This window comes from Manis javanica, chromosome 4 (assembly GCF_040802235.1).
Source record: "Manis javanica isolate MJ-LG chromosome 4, MJ_LKY, whole genome shotgun sequence".
NCBI classification, from domain to species: domain Eukaryota; kingdom Metazoa; phylum Chordata; class Mammalia; order Pholidota; family Manidae; genus Manis; species Manis javanica.
Window position 1 is genome coordinate 162,474,849 of NC_133159.1, and position 19,355 is coordinate 162,494,203.

Consider the following 19,355-nt stretch of genomic DNA (forward strand, 5'->3'; position numbering starts at 1 on the left):
AGGTGATGCTACATGGGAGCAAAAAGTATGGCTTTTGTATAAAAAGTAATATACTTTTTGTACCTTAGCGACACATAGAACCCTGATTATATAATAAATAGCATGATTTAAACATTCATATTTTAAAACTGCAATATATAGATTGCCACAACCTGTATAGATATCTAATTGGGGAATGGTTTATAATTGACATGGTATAAAACATAGGTAAAAATGATTTGATAATTTATCAGAATTACCAGATAATTCATAATTTTTGGATGATTCTAATTGTTATTATTTATTATTCAGAATGTGCTTTGATGTTGCATCTCCTACTGCTTCTTTGATAATACTGTTATTCATGTAAAGAAGTTTATTGAGAACAGATGGACAATTTTAGGAAAGGATTTTTATCAGTGATAGAAAATTTTAATGGGAAAGTCTTCAGGTGTGTCTAGCATTTGAAAAATTCGAGAAGACTATCTACTGTACTTAACAAATACTTTAAAATTCACAAGATGCATAAATTAGCAATAATTTATTTTTTATCATTACATTATTAAGGCAAGTTCACAGGTCTTTGCTGCTTCTGTAGAGGTGTTTCGAAGAAATCTTGGCACAGTTTATTATGGTACATCTGAATAATAAATACACTAAACACAGGCTGTCTTTACACTGGTTGATACTTTAGGGATTCAAAAAAGAATTCTTGTATAAAAGAATTAAATCTTATTTGAATATTGATGACAAACATTGGTGGAACATTTTTTACTTTCTGCCTTACTGAACTCTCATCAGTAACACTATATAATAGTAGGTTACAGAATTCTAATTTTAAAAAAATTTTACTGTTTTCTGGAACTTTTGTCCATTTGCTCAAGGGCACTAAATACTTAGGTATAAAAAATGTTCTTTCCAAAACAAATAGCGTGATATTCTGAAACATGCTATATGGAAGATGATCCAAGGGTCAAGCAAGAAAGAGACGTGGCTAGAGAAAAGAAAAAAAAATACTAAGAAGAATATTATCTTAGATTTGAATGCAAAAAGGAAAATGATTGACTTCCCTAATTTACCGCAACGTAGAATGAGTTGTGATATTTAAGTATGTGAGAGCAGGATTTTAAAATAATGTGTGCACATCTATCTTTGGAAAATGGTAAAGATTCATTAGTTGCTTTGCATAGCTTTTTATAGACGTACATGATGAAATATATAGTGTATTGTGTCTGCTTTTTTTTATGATTTCTATTCTCCCTCCCACCCATAGGGACATGCCTTGATTTGTGGATGTGTTTTTAAAGGAAATAGCAATATGTTCACTTAATACTTTCCTTTACAATAGGTCCAGTTCTTTTCGCAACTTTGTGGAGTCTTGCCTCCAGAAAAACCCTAAAGATCGCCCTACATCAAAGAAACTTTTAAAGGTCAGTTATACTCTGTTTTGTACACCTAAGAAATTATTTGAAAGAATGTGTTTTATTCTTCTTTGATTCCGAATCAGTATTAAGTACGCTGTACTGGGTTATGCTAAAATACTAATTTCATAATACCATTCTTTCTTGGAAATTTTCTTAGTTGCTAAGTTTTTTCATTTGTTTTTCAAAATTAACTGCTTTTACCATATCTGAATAGAATATATAGTTAAATATTCAATATAGTAGTACTAAATGACTTAATTTTTATATGTGCAGGAATATATTCATGAGTTACAGCTACAAATTTTAACTCATGTGGAACAATGTCATTTCAGAGGTGGCAAAGCATAGTTTAACTTTGGATTTAATTTTCGTATCTACCATACTTTATATACCCATCTGTCCTATATAAAGTAATATGAAAGGAAGAGAAATGATGTGTAATACATTTACATAAATACTGTGGGAGAAAAGAGATTTCAAAAGAACTGTTAAAAATGGATATCACATTTTTGTTTCCTTTTGAGAAATATGTTTTTCTAACTTAGCAATGAAAGTATTTTAAAAGTAATGTGAATTCTATTCATTTTTCAATAGGTTTGGTAACCTAATTTAAATAAATTCTTAGTATATGCTTTCTGTTCTCAAAAATGTTTTCATTTAGAGGTTCACATTTTATGAATAGCAATAATAGTATTGTTCAATTTAATATAGTTCTTAAAACATCTAGATAAGGCAATCGTGAGTAGCAGTTGACTATCTTTTTGTGACCCTAAGGAATTTTGTGGATTTTTCACTAGAAAATTAGACTTTCAGCATGCATGTTTTAGAATCTCAAAGAAGTTCAGTTTATTTTCACCAACACGCAGTTCACTACGCAAGGATATTGCAAGGATCATGTACATATTAGGTAGGGTTATTTGCAACTACAGTATGTAGAAGAGCAGTATAAAGTTTCAGTAACACTTAGGGAATTCTAGGCCCTAAGCACACTTACAGTCTCAAATTCAAGCCCAAAAACTAGGTATTCACAATAGCAACAAAAGGTTTAGTATAGCTATGAATTATGTAAGTGAAAAATAAGCAGGATCCATTTGTAGAAAACTATTAAATAACTTAGAATTACAAGATATATTATTTTCAGATAAAAATGACCGAATATTATAAATAGTGGTACATACCAAGCTAAGGCTCAGGAAAAGGAAGAATGTGTCTGGCTTCTTACATTTGCCTAATGGAGGCAAAAGAAGCTCTTTTGGTAATAACCCAGCCCACCAGGAATGGATACTTGACCTTGGGTGATGCCAAACCTGCATATGTATTCATTTACCTGGTCCATTTTGTATATTGCCATTATTGAAAGTGATAGGAAGAATCTGTCAAGTGCATCCTTCCCTTCGGCCTGATCACATTTCTGTTGCAGTCTGTCATAAGGAAAAAGAATAAAATGGAAAAAAGTGACTTACTGTATGAAGCTATTTATCTCAATGAAAAATTGAAAATAATTATCCAGAATTAGAATAATGGTTATGTAATTTTGGCATGAACATTTGAGGAAATAGTCTGTAGGCATTATGAGTTGAAATAACATAATACTTACAGCAACAAAAAGAGAATAATATATAGTTACAACTCTTCAGAGAAGAAATAAATCTGAGCTAATAAAGGGGGTAAAAGTCTTAAAAGAATTCAAGATCATCTCATGAACTCCAGCGCACAAGTCATCTTTCTGCAATCTGTGTGCTCACTACAAAACAAAATCTATACACGAAAAATTTCTGAGAAGACATAAATATCCAAAAAATACCAAATGTAATGATGATAATCTTATAGTAGAATTGTTCTTTCTACTTTTCTGTATTTGATAATGTTAAGCTTTATTAAATATTAATGGTAAAAATCACTAATACATAACGTCTTTTAATCAACTGCTAGTGTTTTATGAAGTTTCATTTAAGCAACATAAAGGAGCCCATTATACCCAAGTAGTATGTTATGTAATTCACCATCAGTAAACACATTCCTGTTGAGATCTAATGTAATTCAGAACTGATAGTGTCTCCTCTATGAAACCAGTTCTAAGAATTTGTAAGCGTTTACTTAGGGCTCTAATTGGACTTAATTCTTAATGTTTACTTAGACTCTGATTATTTCAACTCTGCATTTTCATTTGGCCAACAAAGCTGTCATGTTCAAAGTTTTCATAAAAAGTACAGGGGAAGTTATGTAGGCACAGAGTGTATACATGTAAATTAAATTTTATAAATATAAGAAGTAAAAAGCATAGCAGAATTAGATAACCATAGATTACATGCATTATCTATAATTATTTAGGATAGTAACTCTAGGGTCCAAGAAGGGATTCATTTGTTCTGAATGAAAAAATATATAGGTCTCAACCTGACTTTTGCCTTCTACTCTTAACCAGGACCCCTTTGTGCTTCGGGAGCACCCTACAACGGTGTTAATAGATCTCCTTCAAAGGGCAAAGGAAGAAAAAAAAAGAGTGCTGGACAATCTGTACAATCGAAACAAGAAGGTCCTTTCCCAGGAGGCACATAAAGGGCCGGCAGTAGAAGCACAGGAAGGAAAGGTAATAACTTAGAAACGGCTCAAGTATTGGGGTCTCTTTATTGGCTTCTTTCCTTGTGGAACTTTTCTTGCCAAGAATCTTTTATATCAGTGGTTTCCAGATTGTGTCTTCACAGTGATTCTCTGAGGTCCCAGGTGGAGAAAAAGGTTTTGCATTCTTTAAACCAAACTCTCGGTAGTGTACATCAGCATAGTAAAGCTGTGTGAAGTCTTTTATTAGAGAAACCTGTTCAACTTTTATTTAATCTAGTCCCTCTCAAAATTCTGGTCTACTGAACACTTTTTTGCCTGATTGTCTGATGGCATGGGACACGCTTTGGAAGTATTTGAAATTACGCGTTTTGGAAGTTGACGGTGCTCACAGACAAGTCATTAGAATTACCAACCATTCTCCTTATCTTGTTTATTGTATAAACCTCTCCCCCAGTGCCTTTTGTGTAATGTTTGATAAATGTTTATTAAATTGGAAATTTCTTGCTTTTTTATAAATAAACGAATGAATGAATGAATGAATGAATGAAATAAACATGTGACTTAGTTAAATTTATCCTGGGGGAAAAAAAATTACCAAGGATTCTTATTCTGTTACTAAGAACACTTCATTCTTTTCAGTTGTGTAAAGGAATTCATTCCTCTACATGGTTCTAAAATACTCATTTCATAGGTGAGTAAAGTAAGGCTCAGAGTGGTTAACTAACTTACTGTAGAAGCATATGGGTTCAGATTCATATATTACTCTTGAGACCAAGTTGTTTCCATGTTACCATGTTTCCAAGTTTGCAGTAGAAATGTTACAGAACTTCCTCAAAGGAAAATATAAAGCTCATGATTTGTGGAGCTATCTTTTTTAGTCTAAGTATTTTCTGTTTTCTTCTTTGCTCATGTCTCAATGCCAAAGCTTTGATTCTTTTTTATTGCTTTCCATTGAGAAAGATCCCTGCATTCTGAAAACAGGAGTAGTAGTTACTTTTCTTTTTAATAACACTACAAAATTAATGAACTATAAAATAGAAGACTTTCTTACATACAGTTTTGATATTTTTGATATTGTTTTTTAGTTCTAACACTAGTCACTAGAAAATTGGGGCTATTTTAGGTATATGAATTACTTTAGTAAAGTGAAATTAACAAAATTCTAATGTCATTAAACATTAGAATAACAGCAACTTTTTAAGGCTGTGGATGTAAAAAAAGATCCTCCATATACTATGGGTCTGTATTTATTATTCTGCATATCTGACAGAGTTTTGGTATGGTAAGACTGTAATATTGGTGCCCAGTTTAAGGCTGTGAATGTAAGAAAAGATCTTCCATATACCATGGGTCTGTATTTATTATTCTGCATATCTGACAGAGTTTCGGTATGGTAAGACTGTAATATTGGTGCCCAGATACCAAAGTTTTCCGGGTTTCTTGGGAAGAACAGTCTTCTAATTATGATTAAATATATATACAATTTTTAATTTTACATAAAAATAGGTAGGAATTAATATTAAATTACTTAGTGGAAGAAGTTTAGGCTAAAGACTATATTCTGAGAAGAAAAGAAATATAAAAGACTTCAATAAAAAATAACTAAAAGGGATGTTTATAGGATTAAAAAAAAAAGGTTGGGGTTTGTTTTCACCATTGGAATCATTGAGAAATGAGCAGCATCTCTGTGTATACCCCATGAGATGTGTAGTAGAAATGGATTTCAAAATAATGTCAAAAATTTTAGAGAAAAGACTACCCTTTGGAAATAACTCTGAATTGATTAACTTTTTCACATAGTTGGTTGGGCTTTTTGGTATCTACTTGTTGGTCATTTTTTTAATCTGTCAACTAACAACTGATAAACTTTCTGGTCTTGGCAAATACAAGGAATTTCTCAAAATAGACCACTAACATTCTGAAGACTGTGTGTGCCAAGCGGTGTGCTAGATGCTAATAATCAAGAACTCAGGAGATAAAAATATTTGAATCTAATACTCTTTTCCCTCAGGACCAAGATCACGGTGTTGGACAGACAGGAGCAGTGAATAATATTGGAAGTCATCAGTCTGTTGCCCGTATGTCCAACAAGACCAGGAGTGAAAGCTACAAGAGTGAGCTACACGTGACGGAGGGAATGCACACAGTCATGTCTAATAATTCTGCCATCCATCCAGAATCTGTGAGTATTTGGATTTCAGTGAAAAAAAATTCAAGTTTGGTAACGAATTTTCCTAGTCTGGTTAGTTTAAGAGTTTGGGGTTTTTTTTTTCCTTTGATGTATCAGAAGTTTGGAACATAATTTTAGGCAACTTATTTTAAAATGGCAAAAGGCTTTTTAATTCCCAGTTTAATGTCTGCATTTAGTAAACATGTTTTGAGAATGCAAAAAGAATATTTTTTAAATCTTAGAATAATTAAATCAATAAATACCATATAATGTATTAATTGAAGTTACTTAGATGAAAACGAAGGTATGTAAAAATAGTAACTATTCAACATGATATTAATGATAATGGTTGCCTTTGGGACGTGGAGAAAGGTTTAAGGTGGGTGATAATGGAAAGTGATTTTTGTGTTTTCCATAATGTTTACATTTTAAAAATAAAACTGGGTGTAATTGTAGAAATTACAACTTCTCAGTTTAGGAAATGTGGATGTTTGCTACACTTTCATGTGTAAGATTTTAAATTTTCTTGAAAACATTGGAAGGTCAGGTAACTCCTTTTCACAATTGATAGGAATGCTTCCTTTTTAACTTCACTGCTTTCAGTATTACCAAAAGTTACTAGGCACAATAGCTAAAAGATGGAAACAACCCAAGTGTTCATTAACACACATGAATGGATAAACAAACCATAGTGTGTGTGTGTGTGTGTGTGTGTGTATATATATATATATATATATATATATATATATATATATATATATATATATCTACAATGGAATATTATTCAGCTGTGAAAAGGAACGGCGTTCGGATATATGCTACAATGTGAGCCAACCTTGAAAAAATGCTAAGTGATATAAGCCAGACACAAAAGGAAAAATATTATTAGAATTCCACTTATACAAAATATCTAAAATAGGCGAATTCACAGAAAGTAGATTAGAGGTTGCTGAGGGGCAAGTGGAAGATGAAATAAATACTTTTATTTATTTATTTATTTTATTATCTTGGTGTCATTAATGTACAATCACATGAGCAACACTACAGTTACTAGACTCCCCCTATTACCAAGTCCCCACCACATACCCCAGTACAGTCACTGTCCATCAGCATAGTAAGATGCTACAAACATGTACATGTCTTTGAACATGATGTTTTAATTTCTGTGACAAATACATAGGATAAAATGGCTGAGTCATAGGGCATATGTATGTTTGACTTTCATAAGAAACATACAGGTATTTTTTCTCCGATATGTCCTGCAAATATTTTTTCTCCATCTGTGATAAATTAAAATTTTTAGTTTTAAAATCCAATTCAAACAACCCATTAAAAATGAGTAAAGGCCATGAAAAAGCTAAAAACTTTTCCTCTAAAATCAGGAATAAGACAAGGATGCCTACTCACAACACTTTTATTCAACAGAGTATTGGAAGTCCTAGCTACATTATCAGGCAAGACAAATATAAAAGGCACCCACTCTGGTGAGGAAGAAGTGAAACAGTCATTGTTTGCAGATGACCCGATGCTACATAAAAAAAGCCCTAAAGACTCCACCAAAAAACTATTCAAATTAATATATAAACTATACCTCAATTTTTAAAAATGTGTTAAAGACTTGAAAAGACATTTATCCAAAGAATGTATACAAATGGCCAACAGCACATGAAAATATACTCAATATAATTAGTCATTAGAGAAACGCAAATTAAAACTGTAATGAGTACCACCTTACAGCCACTAGGATGGCCAGCTATTTTGTTGTTGTTGTTAAGGTATCATTGATATACAATCATATGAAGGTTTCACATGAGCAACACTGGTTACTACATTCACCCATATTATTGAGTTCCCACCTAACACCCCATTGAAGTCACTGTCCATCAACGTAATAAGATGCTATAGAATCACTGCTTGTCTTCTCTGTGCTATTACTGCCTTCCCCATCTCCCCCATCTACACTATGTGTACTAATCATAATGGCCCTTAATCCTTTTCTCCCTCCCTTCCCACCCACCCTTCCCACCCCTTTCCCTTTGGTAACTGCTAGTCCCTTCTTGGACTGTGTGAGTCTGCTGCTGTTTTGTTAGGTGGTTAGCTATTAAGAGAGAAAAACAAAAACAAAGATGGAAAATAACAACTAGAGAGCACGTGGAGAAATTGGAACTCCTGCTATATATTGCTGGTAAGAATGTAAAATGTCAGCTGCTGTGGTAAACAGTTGATGATTTCTCAAAAAGTTTAACATAGCATTTCCCCATGACTCAGCAATTCTACTCCTAGATATATACCCAAAACAATTGAAAGCAGGTACTTAAACAAATGCATATAGACAAATGTTCACAAGAGCAGTATTCACAATAGCCAAAAGGTGGAAACAACACACAGGTCCAGCAACAAATAAGTGGATAAACAAATGAGGGTATGGGCATACAGTGGAATATTATTCACTATAAAAAGAAACGAAGTACTGTTGCATCCTGTACAATATGGATGAACCTTGGAAACATGCTAGGTGAAAGAAGCCAGATACAGCAGGTCACATATTATATGAAACATCCAAAATAGATAAATCCATAGACAGAAAATAGATTGGTGGTTACCAGAAGGGGAGATGGGGGAGCAACTGCTTAAAACATACAGGGTTTTCTTCTGAAGTATTATATATGTTTTGTAACTAGATACGGGCAGTCTTGCAGAACATCATGAATATACTAAATACTATTGAATTGTTTACTTTAAATGATTAATCCTACATTATATAAATTTTGTCTCTGAGAATCCAGTTTGTACATTTTTTTCTTTACAATGGGGCAGTGGTTGCAGAACATCATGAATATACTAAATGCTACTGAATTGTTCACTTTAAATGGTTAATCTTACATTATCTGAATTTTGCCTCTGTTTGAGAATCCAGTTTGTACATTTTTTTCATTATAATCAGTGTTTTTTGTGTCCTACCCAAGAAACATTTGCTGACCCCAAGGTCATGATAATATTCTGTGTTTTCTCCTGCTCTCTGATTCTGGATTTTAGGTTTATGTCAAGTGACTCTTGTCAAGTTAATTTCTGTGTATAGCATGATTAAGCATTTATTTATTTAGAATACAGAGAACCAGGTGTTACAGCAGGATTTGTTAAAAACACTTTCCTTTCCTCTTTGAATTAACTTGACTTTTTGGTAGTAAATCAATTGGCTGAATATATGTGGGTCTGTTTCCAGATTTCAGTGTGTTCCTTTGCTCTATTCAGCCTGTCCTCATACCAATACTGCACTGTTTTGATTACTGAATTTAAATCTACCAACTTTTCATATCCCCTCAAAATTTTGGCTATTCTGGGTGCTTTACATTCCCATTTTAATTTTAGAACCAGCTAGCTTGTCTGCTTTTTCAGATGAAATTTTATTAGAAGCTGTTGACTGGGATCTCCTACATGAATTACCTACTTAGTTGATAGTAGACTGGTCTAAGATGGTTTTGAAAGAAAAAGGTTTTGCTTTATTTCATTCTTTCCTCTCCATTGTTGTAGGTTACAAGGGAAATGGAAGAACATGAGCTCAGAAAACTTGAGCATCAGAAACAGCTGATGTCTCTGAAAGATAAGCTGAAGGCTGAGATGGATAAGCATCATCTCAGGTTAGAGAAAGATCTTGAAATGCAGCGTAACAACTTTGCTGCAAAAATGAAGAAACTGATCAAGAAACATCAGGCTGCTGTGGAAAAAGAGGTAGTTGACCAGTATTACTAATGTATCTATTCTAACTTGTGGCTATTTCAAAATTAACCAAGATGGCATTTTGATGTTAGGGTATCTGTTCCCCAGAACCAAGCAAATCAAATGGGGAAAGGGAAAAATATGTACATAATAGGTTAAATATCAAGTGCTGGGTCGGGAACCAGTAGATACGGAATTATGTCCTGATAACTTGATAGTTTTATCATGTAACAGTGATTAAAGTCAGGTAGATCAGATTAAAGATGACGACGTGAGAGGTGAGACAGAGGCCTCCTCCCAAAACCACATATAATATGAAAATATTGTTAATACAACTAACCCTAAAAGATCAACAGGAAAGAAGGCAGCACCAGACTTCTTACACCTGGAGAAAAGAACAGACCTCAAAAAACGTAACATACCAAAGCCATGATCTGGGGGGCCCATGCTCTTCTCCCACCCCAGCTCACTGGCAGAAGGAAGAGAAATGGAGTGGAGACAGGGTGGAGGCCTAGGACTGCTGAACACCCAGCCCTGGAGATCTGCTGTGGGAGCAAGAACCTATATTACATGGTGCTCTGGAGATCAGTGGGGTTGGAAAGCTAAGACAGGAAGAATGCTTGGACAGACTGAGATTCCAGCTGTTGTGGAAAACAGGGATTCACATCCAGCTGCTCTGGGAGAAAAGAAAGGCAGGCAGTATGAGAGACTTCCTAACAGTGAGAGGGCTACTAAATGGGCAAATATTGCACAGGGCTTGCTGCTCAAGAAAAAGGACAGGTAGACAAAACTGTTCAGGTGCACTCTGCCCAGCAGGTTGGGAACTTTTCAGGAACTTCAGGCACTCCATCCCCCTGGCTGGCTATACAGCTCCGAGGCCTTCCACCATGATATGCAGCCTGCTGCACCTTCTGGCAAGCTGGCACTGGCTTACAAACCATCTGCCCCTGCCCTGGCATCAGTCCAGCCCGAGGGAGGTCCTGCCTACAGCAGTTACAAATGCAAAGCATAGAGGGTTACACCTGTGTGTTTGGTTGACTAGTCTGGCTGTGTAGAGACATACAGTATCTGGGAAGCAGGAAACAGCTCTTCCCAACCCCCAGTCACGAGCGCCGCTCCTCTGAGACCCCTGACATGGCTCCATGGGCTAAGTAATTGCAGGGAGTGCACCTTCAGGGTCCTAGATGGTGCCACATACAAATATGAAATGTCGAAGGAACCTGGTTGAAACCAAAATCCCCAGAACACCAGAAAAGAGGTCAAGTGAAAATGAACTCATCAATCTTCCTAAAAGAGATTAAAAAAATCATAAACACATCCATGCAGGTACAGAAAAATACTCAAGAATGCAGGAACAAATCCAGAACAGAGATCCATTCATTATGGAATACAATGTGGGGATTTAAAAGCAGATTAGATATGGTCGAGGAGACGATAAATGAAAAAAATTGAAGAAGAGGAATGCAAAGAAGCTGAGGCACAGAAAAAAAGATCTCTAGGAGTGAAAGAATATTGAGAGAACTGTGTGACCAATCCAACCAGAACAATATTCGTGTTATAGGGGTATCAGAAGAAGAAGAGAGAGGAAAAGGGAAAGTGTCTTTGAGGAGGTAATTGCTGAAAACTTCCCCAATCTGGGGAAGGAGATAGTCTCTCAGGCCATGGAGGTGCACAGATCTCTCAACACAAGGGAGCCAAGATAGACAACACCAAAACATATAATAATTAAAATGGCAAAGATCAAGGGTAAGGACAGAGTATTAAAAGAAGCCAGAGAGAGAGAAAAGATCACATACAGAGGAAAACCCATCAGGCTGTCATCAGACTTCTCAGCAGAAACCTTACAGGTCAGAAGGGAGTGGCATGATATATTTAATGCAATGAAGCAGAAGCAAGAGTACTCTATCTGGCAAGATTATCATTTAACATTGAAGGAGGGTATCAAACAATTTCCAGATAAGCAAAAGCTGAGAGTATTTACCTCCCACAAACTGTCTCTGCAGTGTATCTTGGATGGACTGCTATAGACGGAAGTGTTCCTAAGGCTAAATAGCTGTCACCAGAGGTAATAAAACCACATTAAAGAAAGCAGAACAATTAATTACTAAGCAAATGCAAAATTAAATCAACTATCCCAAAGTAGGTTAAGGGATAGACAAAGAGTACAGAATATGATACTTAATATATAAACAATGGAGGAGGAAGAAAAAGGAGGAGGAAAAAAAAGAACCTTTAGATTGTATTTGTAATAGCACACTAAGTGAGCCTAGACTCTTAGATAGTAAGGAAGTTTTCCTTGAAGCGTTGGTAACCACGAGTCTAAAGCCTGCAATGGCAATAAGTACATACCTATTTGATAATCACCCTAAATGTAAATGGACTGAATGCACCAATCAAAAGACACAGAGTCAATATGATGGATAAAAAAGCAAGTCCCATCTATATGCCACCTAAAAGAGACTCACCTCAACCCCGAAGACATACACAGACTAAAAGTGAAGGGATGGAAAAAGATATTTCATGAAAACAATAGGGAGAAAAAAGCAGGAGTTACAGTACTTGTATCAGACAAAGTAGACTTCAAAACAAAGAAAGCCACAAGAGACAAAGAAGGACATTACATAATGATAAAGGGATCAGTCCAACAAGAGGATATAACCATTATAAGTATCTATGCACCCAACACAGGAATACCTACATATGTGAAACAGATACTAACAGTATTAAAAGAGGAAATAGAATGCAATGCATTCATTTTAGGAGAATTCAACACACCACTCACTCCAAAGTACAGATCAACCAGACCGAAAATAAGTAAGGAAACAGAGGTACTGAACAACACATTAGAACAGATGGACCTAACAGATATCTACAGAATGCTCCACCCAAAAGCCACAGGATACACATTCTTCTCAGGTGCACATGGAACATTTTCAAGAATCGATTATATACTAGACTACAAAAAAGAATGTCAGTAAATACAAAAATATTGAAATTGAACCAACCAGCTTCTCAGGCCACAAAGGTATGAAACTAGAAATAAATTACTCAAAGAAAATGAAAAGACCCACAAACCCATGGAGGCTTAACAACATGCTCCTAAATAATCAATGGATCAATGACCAAATAAAAACAGATCAAGCAATGCAAAATCTGTGGGATGCAGCTAGGGCTGTACTAAGAGGGAAGTATATTGCAATAGAGGCCTGCCTCAGGAAAGAAGAAAAACCCGATATGAACAGTCTAAACTCACAATTAACAAAACTAGAAAAAGTAGAACAAATGAGGCCCAAAGTCAGTAGAAGAGGGACATAATAAAGATTAGAGCAGGCTTAAATGAAATTGAGAAGAATAAAACAATAGAATCAATGAAAGCAGGAGCTGGTTCTTTGAGAAAATAAGCAGAATGGAAAAACCCCTAGCCAGACTTATCAAGAAAAAAAGAGTGTCTAGAAATGAGAAAGGAAAAATCACTATGGGCACTACAGAAATACAAAGAATTATTAGAGAATATGGTGAAAAATTTTATGCTTAGAAACTTGATAACCCAGAAGGAATGAACAACTTTCAAGAAAAGTACAACCTTCCTTGGCAGACCCAGAAAGGAACAGAAAATGTGAACAGATCAATTACCTGCAGCAAAACTGAATTGGTAATAAAAATCTACCTAAAATAAAACTCTTGGAGCAGATGCCTTCACTGCTGAATTTTATCAGACATTTGGTGAAAATCTAATACCCATCCTCCTTAAAGCTTTCCAAAAAGTAGACAAGGAGGGAATACTTCCACCCTCATTCTATGAGGCCAGCATCACTCTAATTCCAAAATTAGGCAAATACACCACAAAAAAAGAAAATTATAGACCAATATCCCTGGTGAACATAGACACAAAAACACTCAACAAAATCATAGTGAAAAATATATCAAACAGATAGTCTATCATGATCAAGTACGATTTATTCCAGGGATGCAAGGATGGTACAACAGTTGAAAATCCGTCAGCATCATCCACCACATTAACTAAAATAAGGAGAAAAAGCACATGATCATCTCCATAGAAGCAGAAAAAGCAATCGACAAAGTTCAACATCCATTCATGGTAAAAAATCTCAAGAAAATGAGTATAGAGGGCAAGTACCTCAACATAGTAAAGGCCTCATATGACAAACCCAAAGCCAACATCATACTTAACAGTGAGAAGCTGAATAAGACATTCAATAAAAATAAGATAGCGATAAATGGAATATAATATCCCTTGCTCATGGATAGGAAGAATTAATATTGTCAAAATGGCCACCCTGCTTGAAGCAATCTACCGATTCAGTGCAATCCCTATCAAAATGCCAATAGCATTTTTCAGTGAACTAGATCAAATAGTTCTAAAATTCATATGGAACCACGGAAGACCCCAAATAGCCAAAGCAATCATGAGAAGGAAGAATAAAGCTGGGGGCGGATTATGCTCCCCAACTTCAACCTCTACTGCAAAGGCAATTTGGTACTGGCACAAGAATAGGCCCAAAGACCAATGGAACAGGCTAGGGATCCCAGATATAAACCCAAGCAAATGTGGTTAATTAATATACCATAATGGAGCCATGGACATACAATGGGGAAATGACAGTGTCTTCAACAACTGGTGTTGGCAAAACTGGACAGCTACATGCAAGAGAATGAAACTGGATTATTGTCTAAACCCATACACAAAAGTAAATTCAAAATGGATCAAAGGCCTGAATGTAAGTCATGAAACCATAAAACTCTTAGAAGACAACATACGCAAAATCTCTTGAATATAAACATGAGCAACTTTTTCCTGGACACATCTCCTTGGGCAAGGGAAACAAAAGCAAAAATGAACAAATGGGACTACATCAAGCTTCTGTACAGCAAAGGACACCATCAGCAGAACAAAAAGGCATCCTACAGTATGGGAGAATATATTTGTAAACAACATATCCGACAAGTGATTAACATCCAAAATATGTAAAGCGTTCACATGCCTCAACACCCAAAAAGCAAATAACCCAATTAAAAAATGGTCACAGGATATGAACAGATGCTTCTCCAAAGAAGAAATTCAGATGGCCAAGAGGCACTTGAAAAGATGCTCCATATCACTAATTACCAGGGCAATGCAAATTAAAAGCACAATGAGATATCACCTCATACCATTTAGCATGGCCAACATCGAAAAGACTAGGAACAACAATGGTGGCTAGAATGCAGAGGAAGGGGATCCCTCCTACACTGCTGGTGGGAATGTAAACTAGTTCAACTATTGTGGATAGCAATATGGAGGTTCCTCAAAAAACTAAAAATAGAGATTCCATTTGGCCCGTGAATTCCACTCCTAGGAATTTACCCAGAGAAAAAAGTTGTCAGATTGAAGAAGACATATGCACCCTTATGTTTATCACAGCACTATTTACAATAGCCAAGATATGGAAGCAACCTAAGTGTCCATCAGTAGTTGGATGGATAAAGAAGAAGTGGTACATATGCACAATGGAATACTTTTTAGCCATAAGAAAGAAACAAATCCTACCATTTGCAGCAACATGGATGTAGCTAGACGGTATTATGCTCAGTGAAATAAGTTAGGGAAAGAAAGACAGGTACCAAATGATTTCCCTTATTTGTGGAGTATAACAATGAAGCAAAACTGAAGGAACAAAGCAGCAGACTCACAAACTCCCAAGAAGGAACTAGCGGCTACCAAAGGGAAGGTGTGCAGGAGGGCAGTTGGGGAGGGAGATGGAAGGGCATTGAGGGCTATTAGGATCAGTACACATGGTGTGGGGGGATCATGGGGAAGACAGTGTAGCACAGAAAAGACATGTAGTGACTGTGGCATCTTACAACACCGATGGGCAGTGACTGCAATGGCGTATGGGGGGAACTCGATGATATATGTGGATGAATGTAGTAACCACATTATTTTTCATGTGAAACCATCATAAGTGTATATCAAAGATACCTTAATGAAAAAAAAAGTCGTTAAGTATTCTGTTCTATGCCTTGGGTACTTTGGTTATCTGAGGAGTTTGATAAATCAGTTAGTAGGTGATTCAGGTTCTAAAAAAAATTTATCATTCCCTATGTACTTTTTGGAAACCTTAAATTTATAGTAGCATTTTTATATCAGAAGAATTGAAGAGTACTGTAGTATACAGAGAATGTTAAATTAAGAGAAATTAAGAGGGTTTCAGATTCACATTTAGCCCATTTGTTTACTACAAATAAGTATCATTCTACTGTATGATAAAGGTGCATTTTTTTAGGAGTCTTTTGTGAAAACTGGTTTCTAATTTCCTTGGTGTCCCTTTAGTTTCAATTTATTTTGATAATCACAGTTGTCAAGTAAAATGTAAACTTCTCAATAAATTTACACCATATCTTCAAATATGTCTGCAAAAAAAGAAGAATCACCGTCTCACAGTAATAGAGAATTTAGCAAAATAATTTCTGGTGTAAATGAATATTTGATTTTGAAATAATTTGGCAAAAGAATATAGAAATATTTAGAATCCTGTTTGGTGTTGTACTTTCTTGAATACTTTGTAAACAGGTAGATACTAACATTTTTAGGAAAGGAATTCATGAAACAGGATGTACAATATGATTTTAGATTTGTTTTATATATTTATATCAATATCTATACATGCCTAGAAAAAATTAGGAAGGGTATGCACCAAAATGTTTATATTGGTTATCTCCGTGTGGTAAAATCATGCAAGATTTTTCTTCTTTGTGTTTTTCTGTATTTCCTAAATGTTCTACAATGAATATGTATAGTTCACCCTTGAATAACAGGTTTGAACTGCACAGGCCCATTTATACACATATTTTTTTCAATAAAGGTCTTGGAAAATGTTTTGGGAGACAGTTTAAAGATCATTTTCTTTTTCCTAGCTTTCTTTATTGTAAGAATACAGTATATAATTTATACAACATACAGAATATGTGTGAATATCTGTTCATGTTGTTGGTAAGGCTGCCAGTCAGCAGTATGCTTTTAGTAGTTAATACACAAGTCCAGCTAGATAAAAGGTCATAACTTAATTACATTTGTTTTGTTTTATTAGTGAGGGGGGTCGGGCAGCGTACTCTAGTTAAATGGGGGGGAACGGTGAAAACACTGACCCTGTAAAAGATCAGCATTTTAAAGATGAGTTCCATTTTAGTGTTTCTCTGAAATTCAAATCATAAGGATGCTGAGTAATATTTGTTAATAATTTATTGGATATTCTTGTTTTGGTAATGATTATACTGATTTTATATTCTTAGGTGGGAGGAAATATCTTTGCTAATGTGTATTAAACTGCTGCTTTGAAGCTTATCTGCTTAGCTAATTTGATCCATTTAAAAATTTTCCTATAGGCTGAACTGATGTCCAGTGAGGAGAACAAATTTCAACAACGTATTCAGGCTGAGCAGAAGAAAGAACTGAATAGCCTTTTGAAGTCCCAGAAGAGAGAATACAAACTTCGAAAGGAACAACTTAAGGAGGTATTTACTTTATAAAAATTTTCAAGCCACTTACCTGCTTACTGATTATATCCAATATTGATCTACTCGTAGAACCATTAAGATAAAATTTTCTTTTGTTTGTGGCCACTAACAATATACCAGTTTAAGTGAGGACATTGATTATAACCTATTACTTTTCAATGGCTGAGATCCTCAGTTGAGTGGGATCTAAAAAGAGTGATCTCTTTAAAATATGAATTATTTTATAAAGCTTTTATTTATAGTAGCTTTCCTAAGCACTTATTAAGTAACTGAGTCACTAGAAATAAAAATATTTTAGCTATGAAAAAGAGCCATACATCTCTTCCTTTAAAAGTAAATCATACCTTCTTACTTTGGGCTCAGATTACAATAATTTGTTCTTATTCTGATTTTAACACAGAATAAGGATAAGAGACATTTCTTCTCATCCCATTTTCTTTACTAGGAAAGCATGCTAATTATGTCTTTATGGCTACAGGATTTCATGTGTGTTTGCCCTTTATGTGCTGCTTTCTTGAACTTATTTTTATCACAGATCTAGTCTAACTGTGAGGAAAGCCATGTTGTCCTAAGGCAATTTCTGAAAGGGGATTATTATTCAGGATAGTGGTCAGGACAGGAAAATGATTTGTGTCAACTATAGTATCTTTATTATATTGCAGAGAATATAAATCATCCATCTTTCATAGGTATAAGATGATTTTTCAGAGACTATTGACCTTATGGTTCTTCACCTGTTATTCAAGAAACAAACCAATTCTTTATTACTTTTGTGGATAAGATACTCAAACACATAAATATAAAAAGCACATAAACTTGTAGTTCTCAACTGAAGGATGTCAATGAGAAGACAGAGATAATACAGGCGTATACACAAAGAATCATTTGGCTATGTTTTTCAAAATCTTTTGCCAAGGAAATTCCCCACCCACCGAGACTTCCCCAGTTTACACCCTCTTTTACAGACTGATGGACTGAAATTTTTAGTCCATGTACTTAATTATTAGCATGCAGATAAATTAATCTTGATAAAATAACCATAATCTCTTTGGTACAGTGCTTTCTTGTGTATAGGAATTTGACCTATAATTAGATATATAAGTCTTATTAAGGACATTGGTGGCACAAAGCCTTGCTATATATACCCTGCCGAGTGAGGTTCATTGATAAAATTTTTCCAACTTTAAAGAGTGTAACCTGCTATGTATTCCCATTACTGTAATCTAAAAGCTAAACTCAATACTAGAACATGGGATTTGAAAAGATGGTAAACAGGATTCCCAACTGTCAATAAATATCCAACAAAATGCAGTTCTATAGTTGTTTCCTAGTGAAATCAGGTTTTAGTTTTATAAATGAATGTGTTGGTTTAGATAATCCTTTAAGCATATAATTCATAGTCTAACTAATAAGCTCGTTTTCTTTTAGAAGGTAGTTTTGTGTCTGCATGTGTGTGTGTGTGTGTGTGTGTGTGTGTGTGTGTGTGTGTGTGTGTGTGTTCATTTAGAATGATTATTATCAGTATAGAGGAAGGGACCTACTATAGTCTTAGTGGGTGGGAAATTTCCTTGGCCAAAGATTTTGAAAAACATAGGCAAGTGATTCTTTCTGTATATGCCTGTATTATCCCTGTCTTCTCATTGACATCCTTAAGTTGAGAACTACAAGCTCATGTGCTTTTTATTTTTATGTGTTTGAGTATCTTATCAATGAAAGTAATGAATCATCGGTTTCTTTCTTGAACAACAGATGAAGAACCATAAGGTTAACAGTCTCTAAAAAATCATCTTAGACCTAGGAAAGATGGCTGATTTATATTCTCTGCAAGGTTGATGCCTTGTAGGTTGAAATATACTAGTATTGATTAGCATCCTTGGGTTTGCATCATTGAATGTATTGTCAGTATTCTCATCCTATCCAGTATAAATAAATTTTTTAGGTAGTTTGTGAGATGATGTTTAAAATGCTGTAGAAAAACATTGGTCTTG

The 19,355-nt window shown here is 34.8% G+C and overlaps 1 protein-coding gene and 1 long non-coding RNA gene across 2 annotated transcripts in view; both read left to right on the forward strand.

Moving 5' to 3' along the window:
• The window catches only part of LOC140848629 (serine/threonine-protein kinase TAO1-like), a 50,134-nt gene that overhangs the window by 15,665 nt on the left and 15,114 nt on the right, over positions 1–19,355 (forward strand). Inside the window, exons 9-10 of the mRNA XM_073232898.1 lie at positions 9,667–9,864; positions 17,236–17,364. Of these exons, the coding sequence (XP_073088999.1) occupies positions 9,667–9,864; positions 17,236–17,364 (327 nt within the window). The remainder of the gene's footprint in view (positions 1–9,666; positions 9,865–17,235; positions 17,365–19,355) is intronic.
• Positions 411–6,136, forward strand: LOC140849162 (uncharacterized). Its single transcript, XR_012130792.1, has 3 exons — positions 411–1,409; positions 3,829–3,993; positions 5,977–6,136. It is a non-coding gene; the product is annotated as an uncharacterized lncRNA (long non-coding RNA).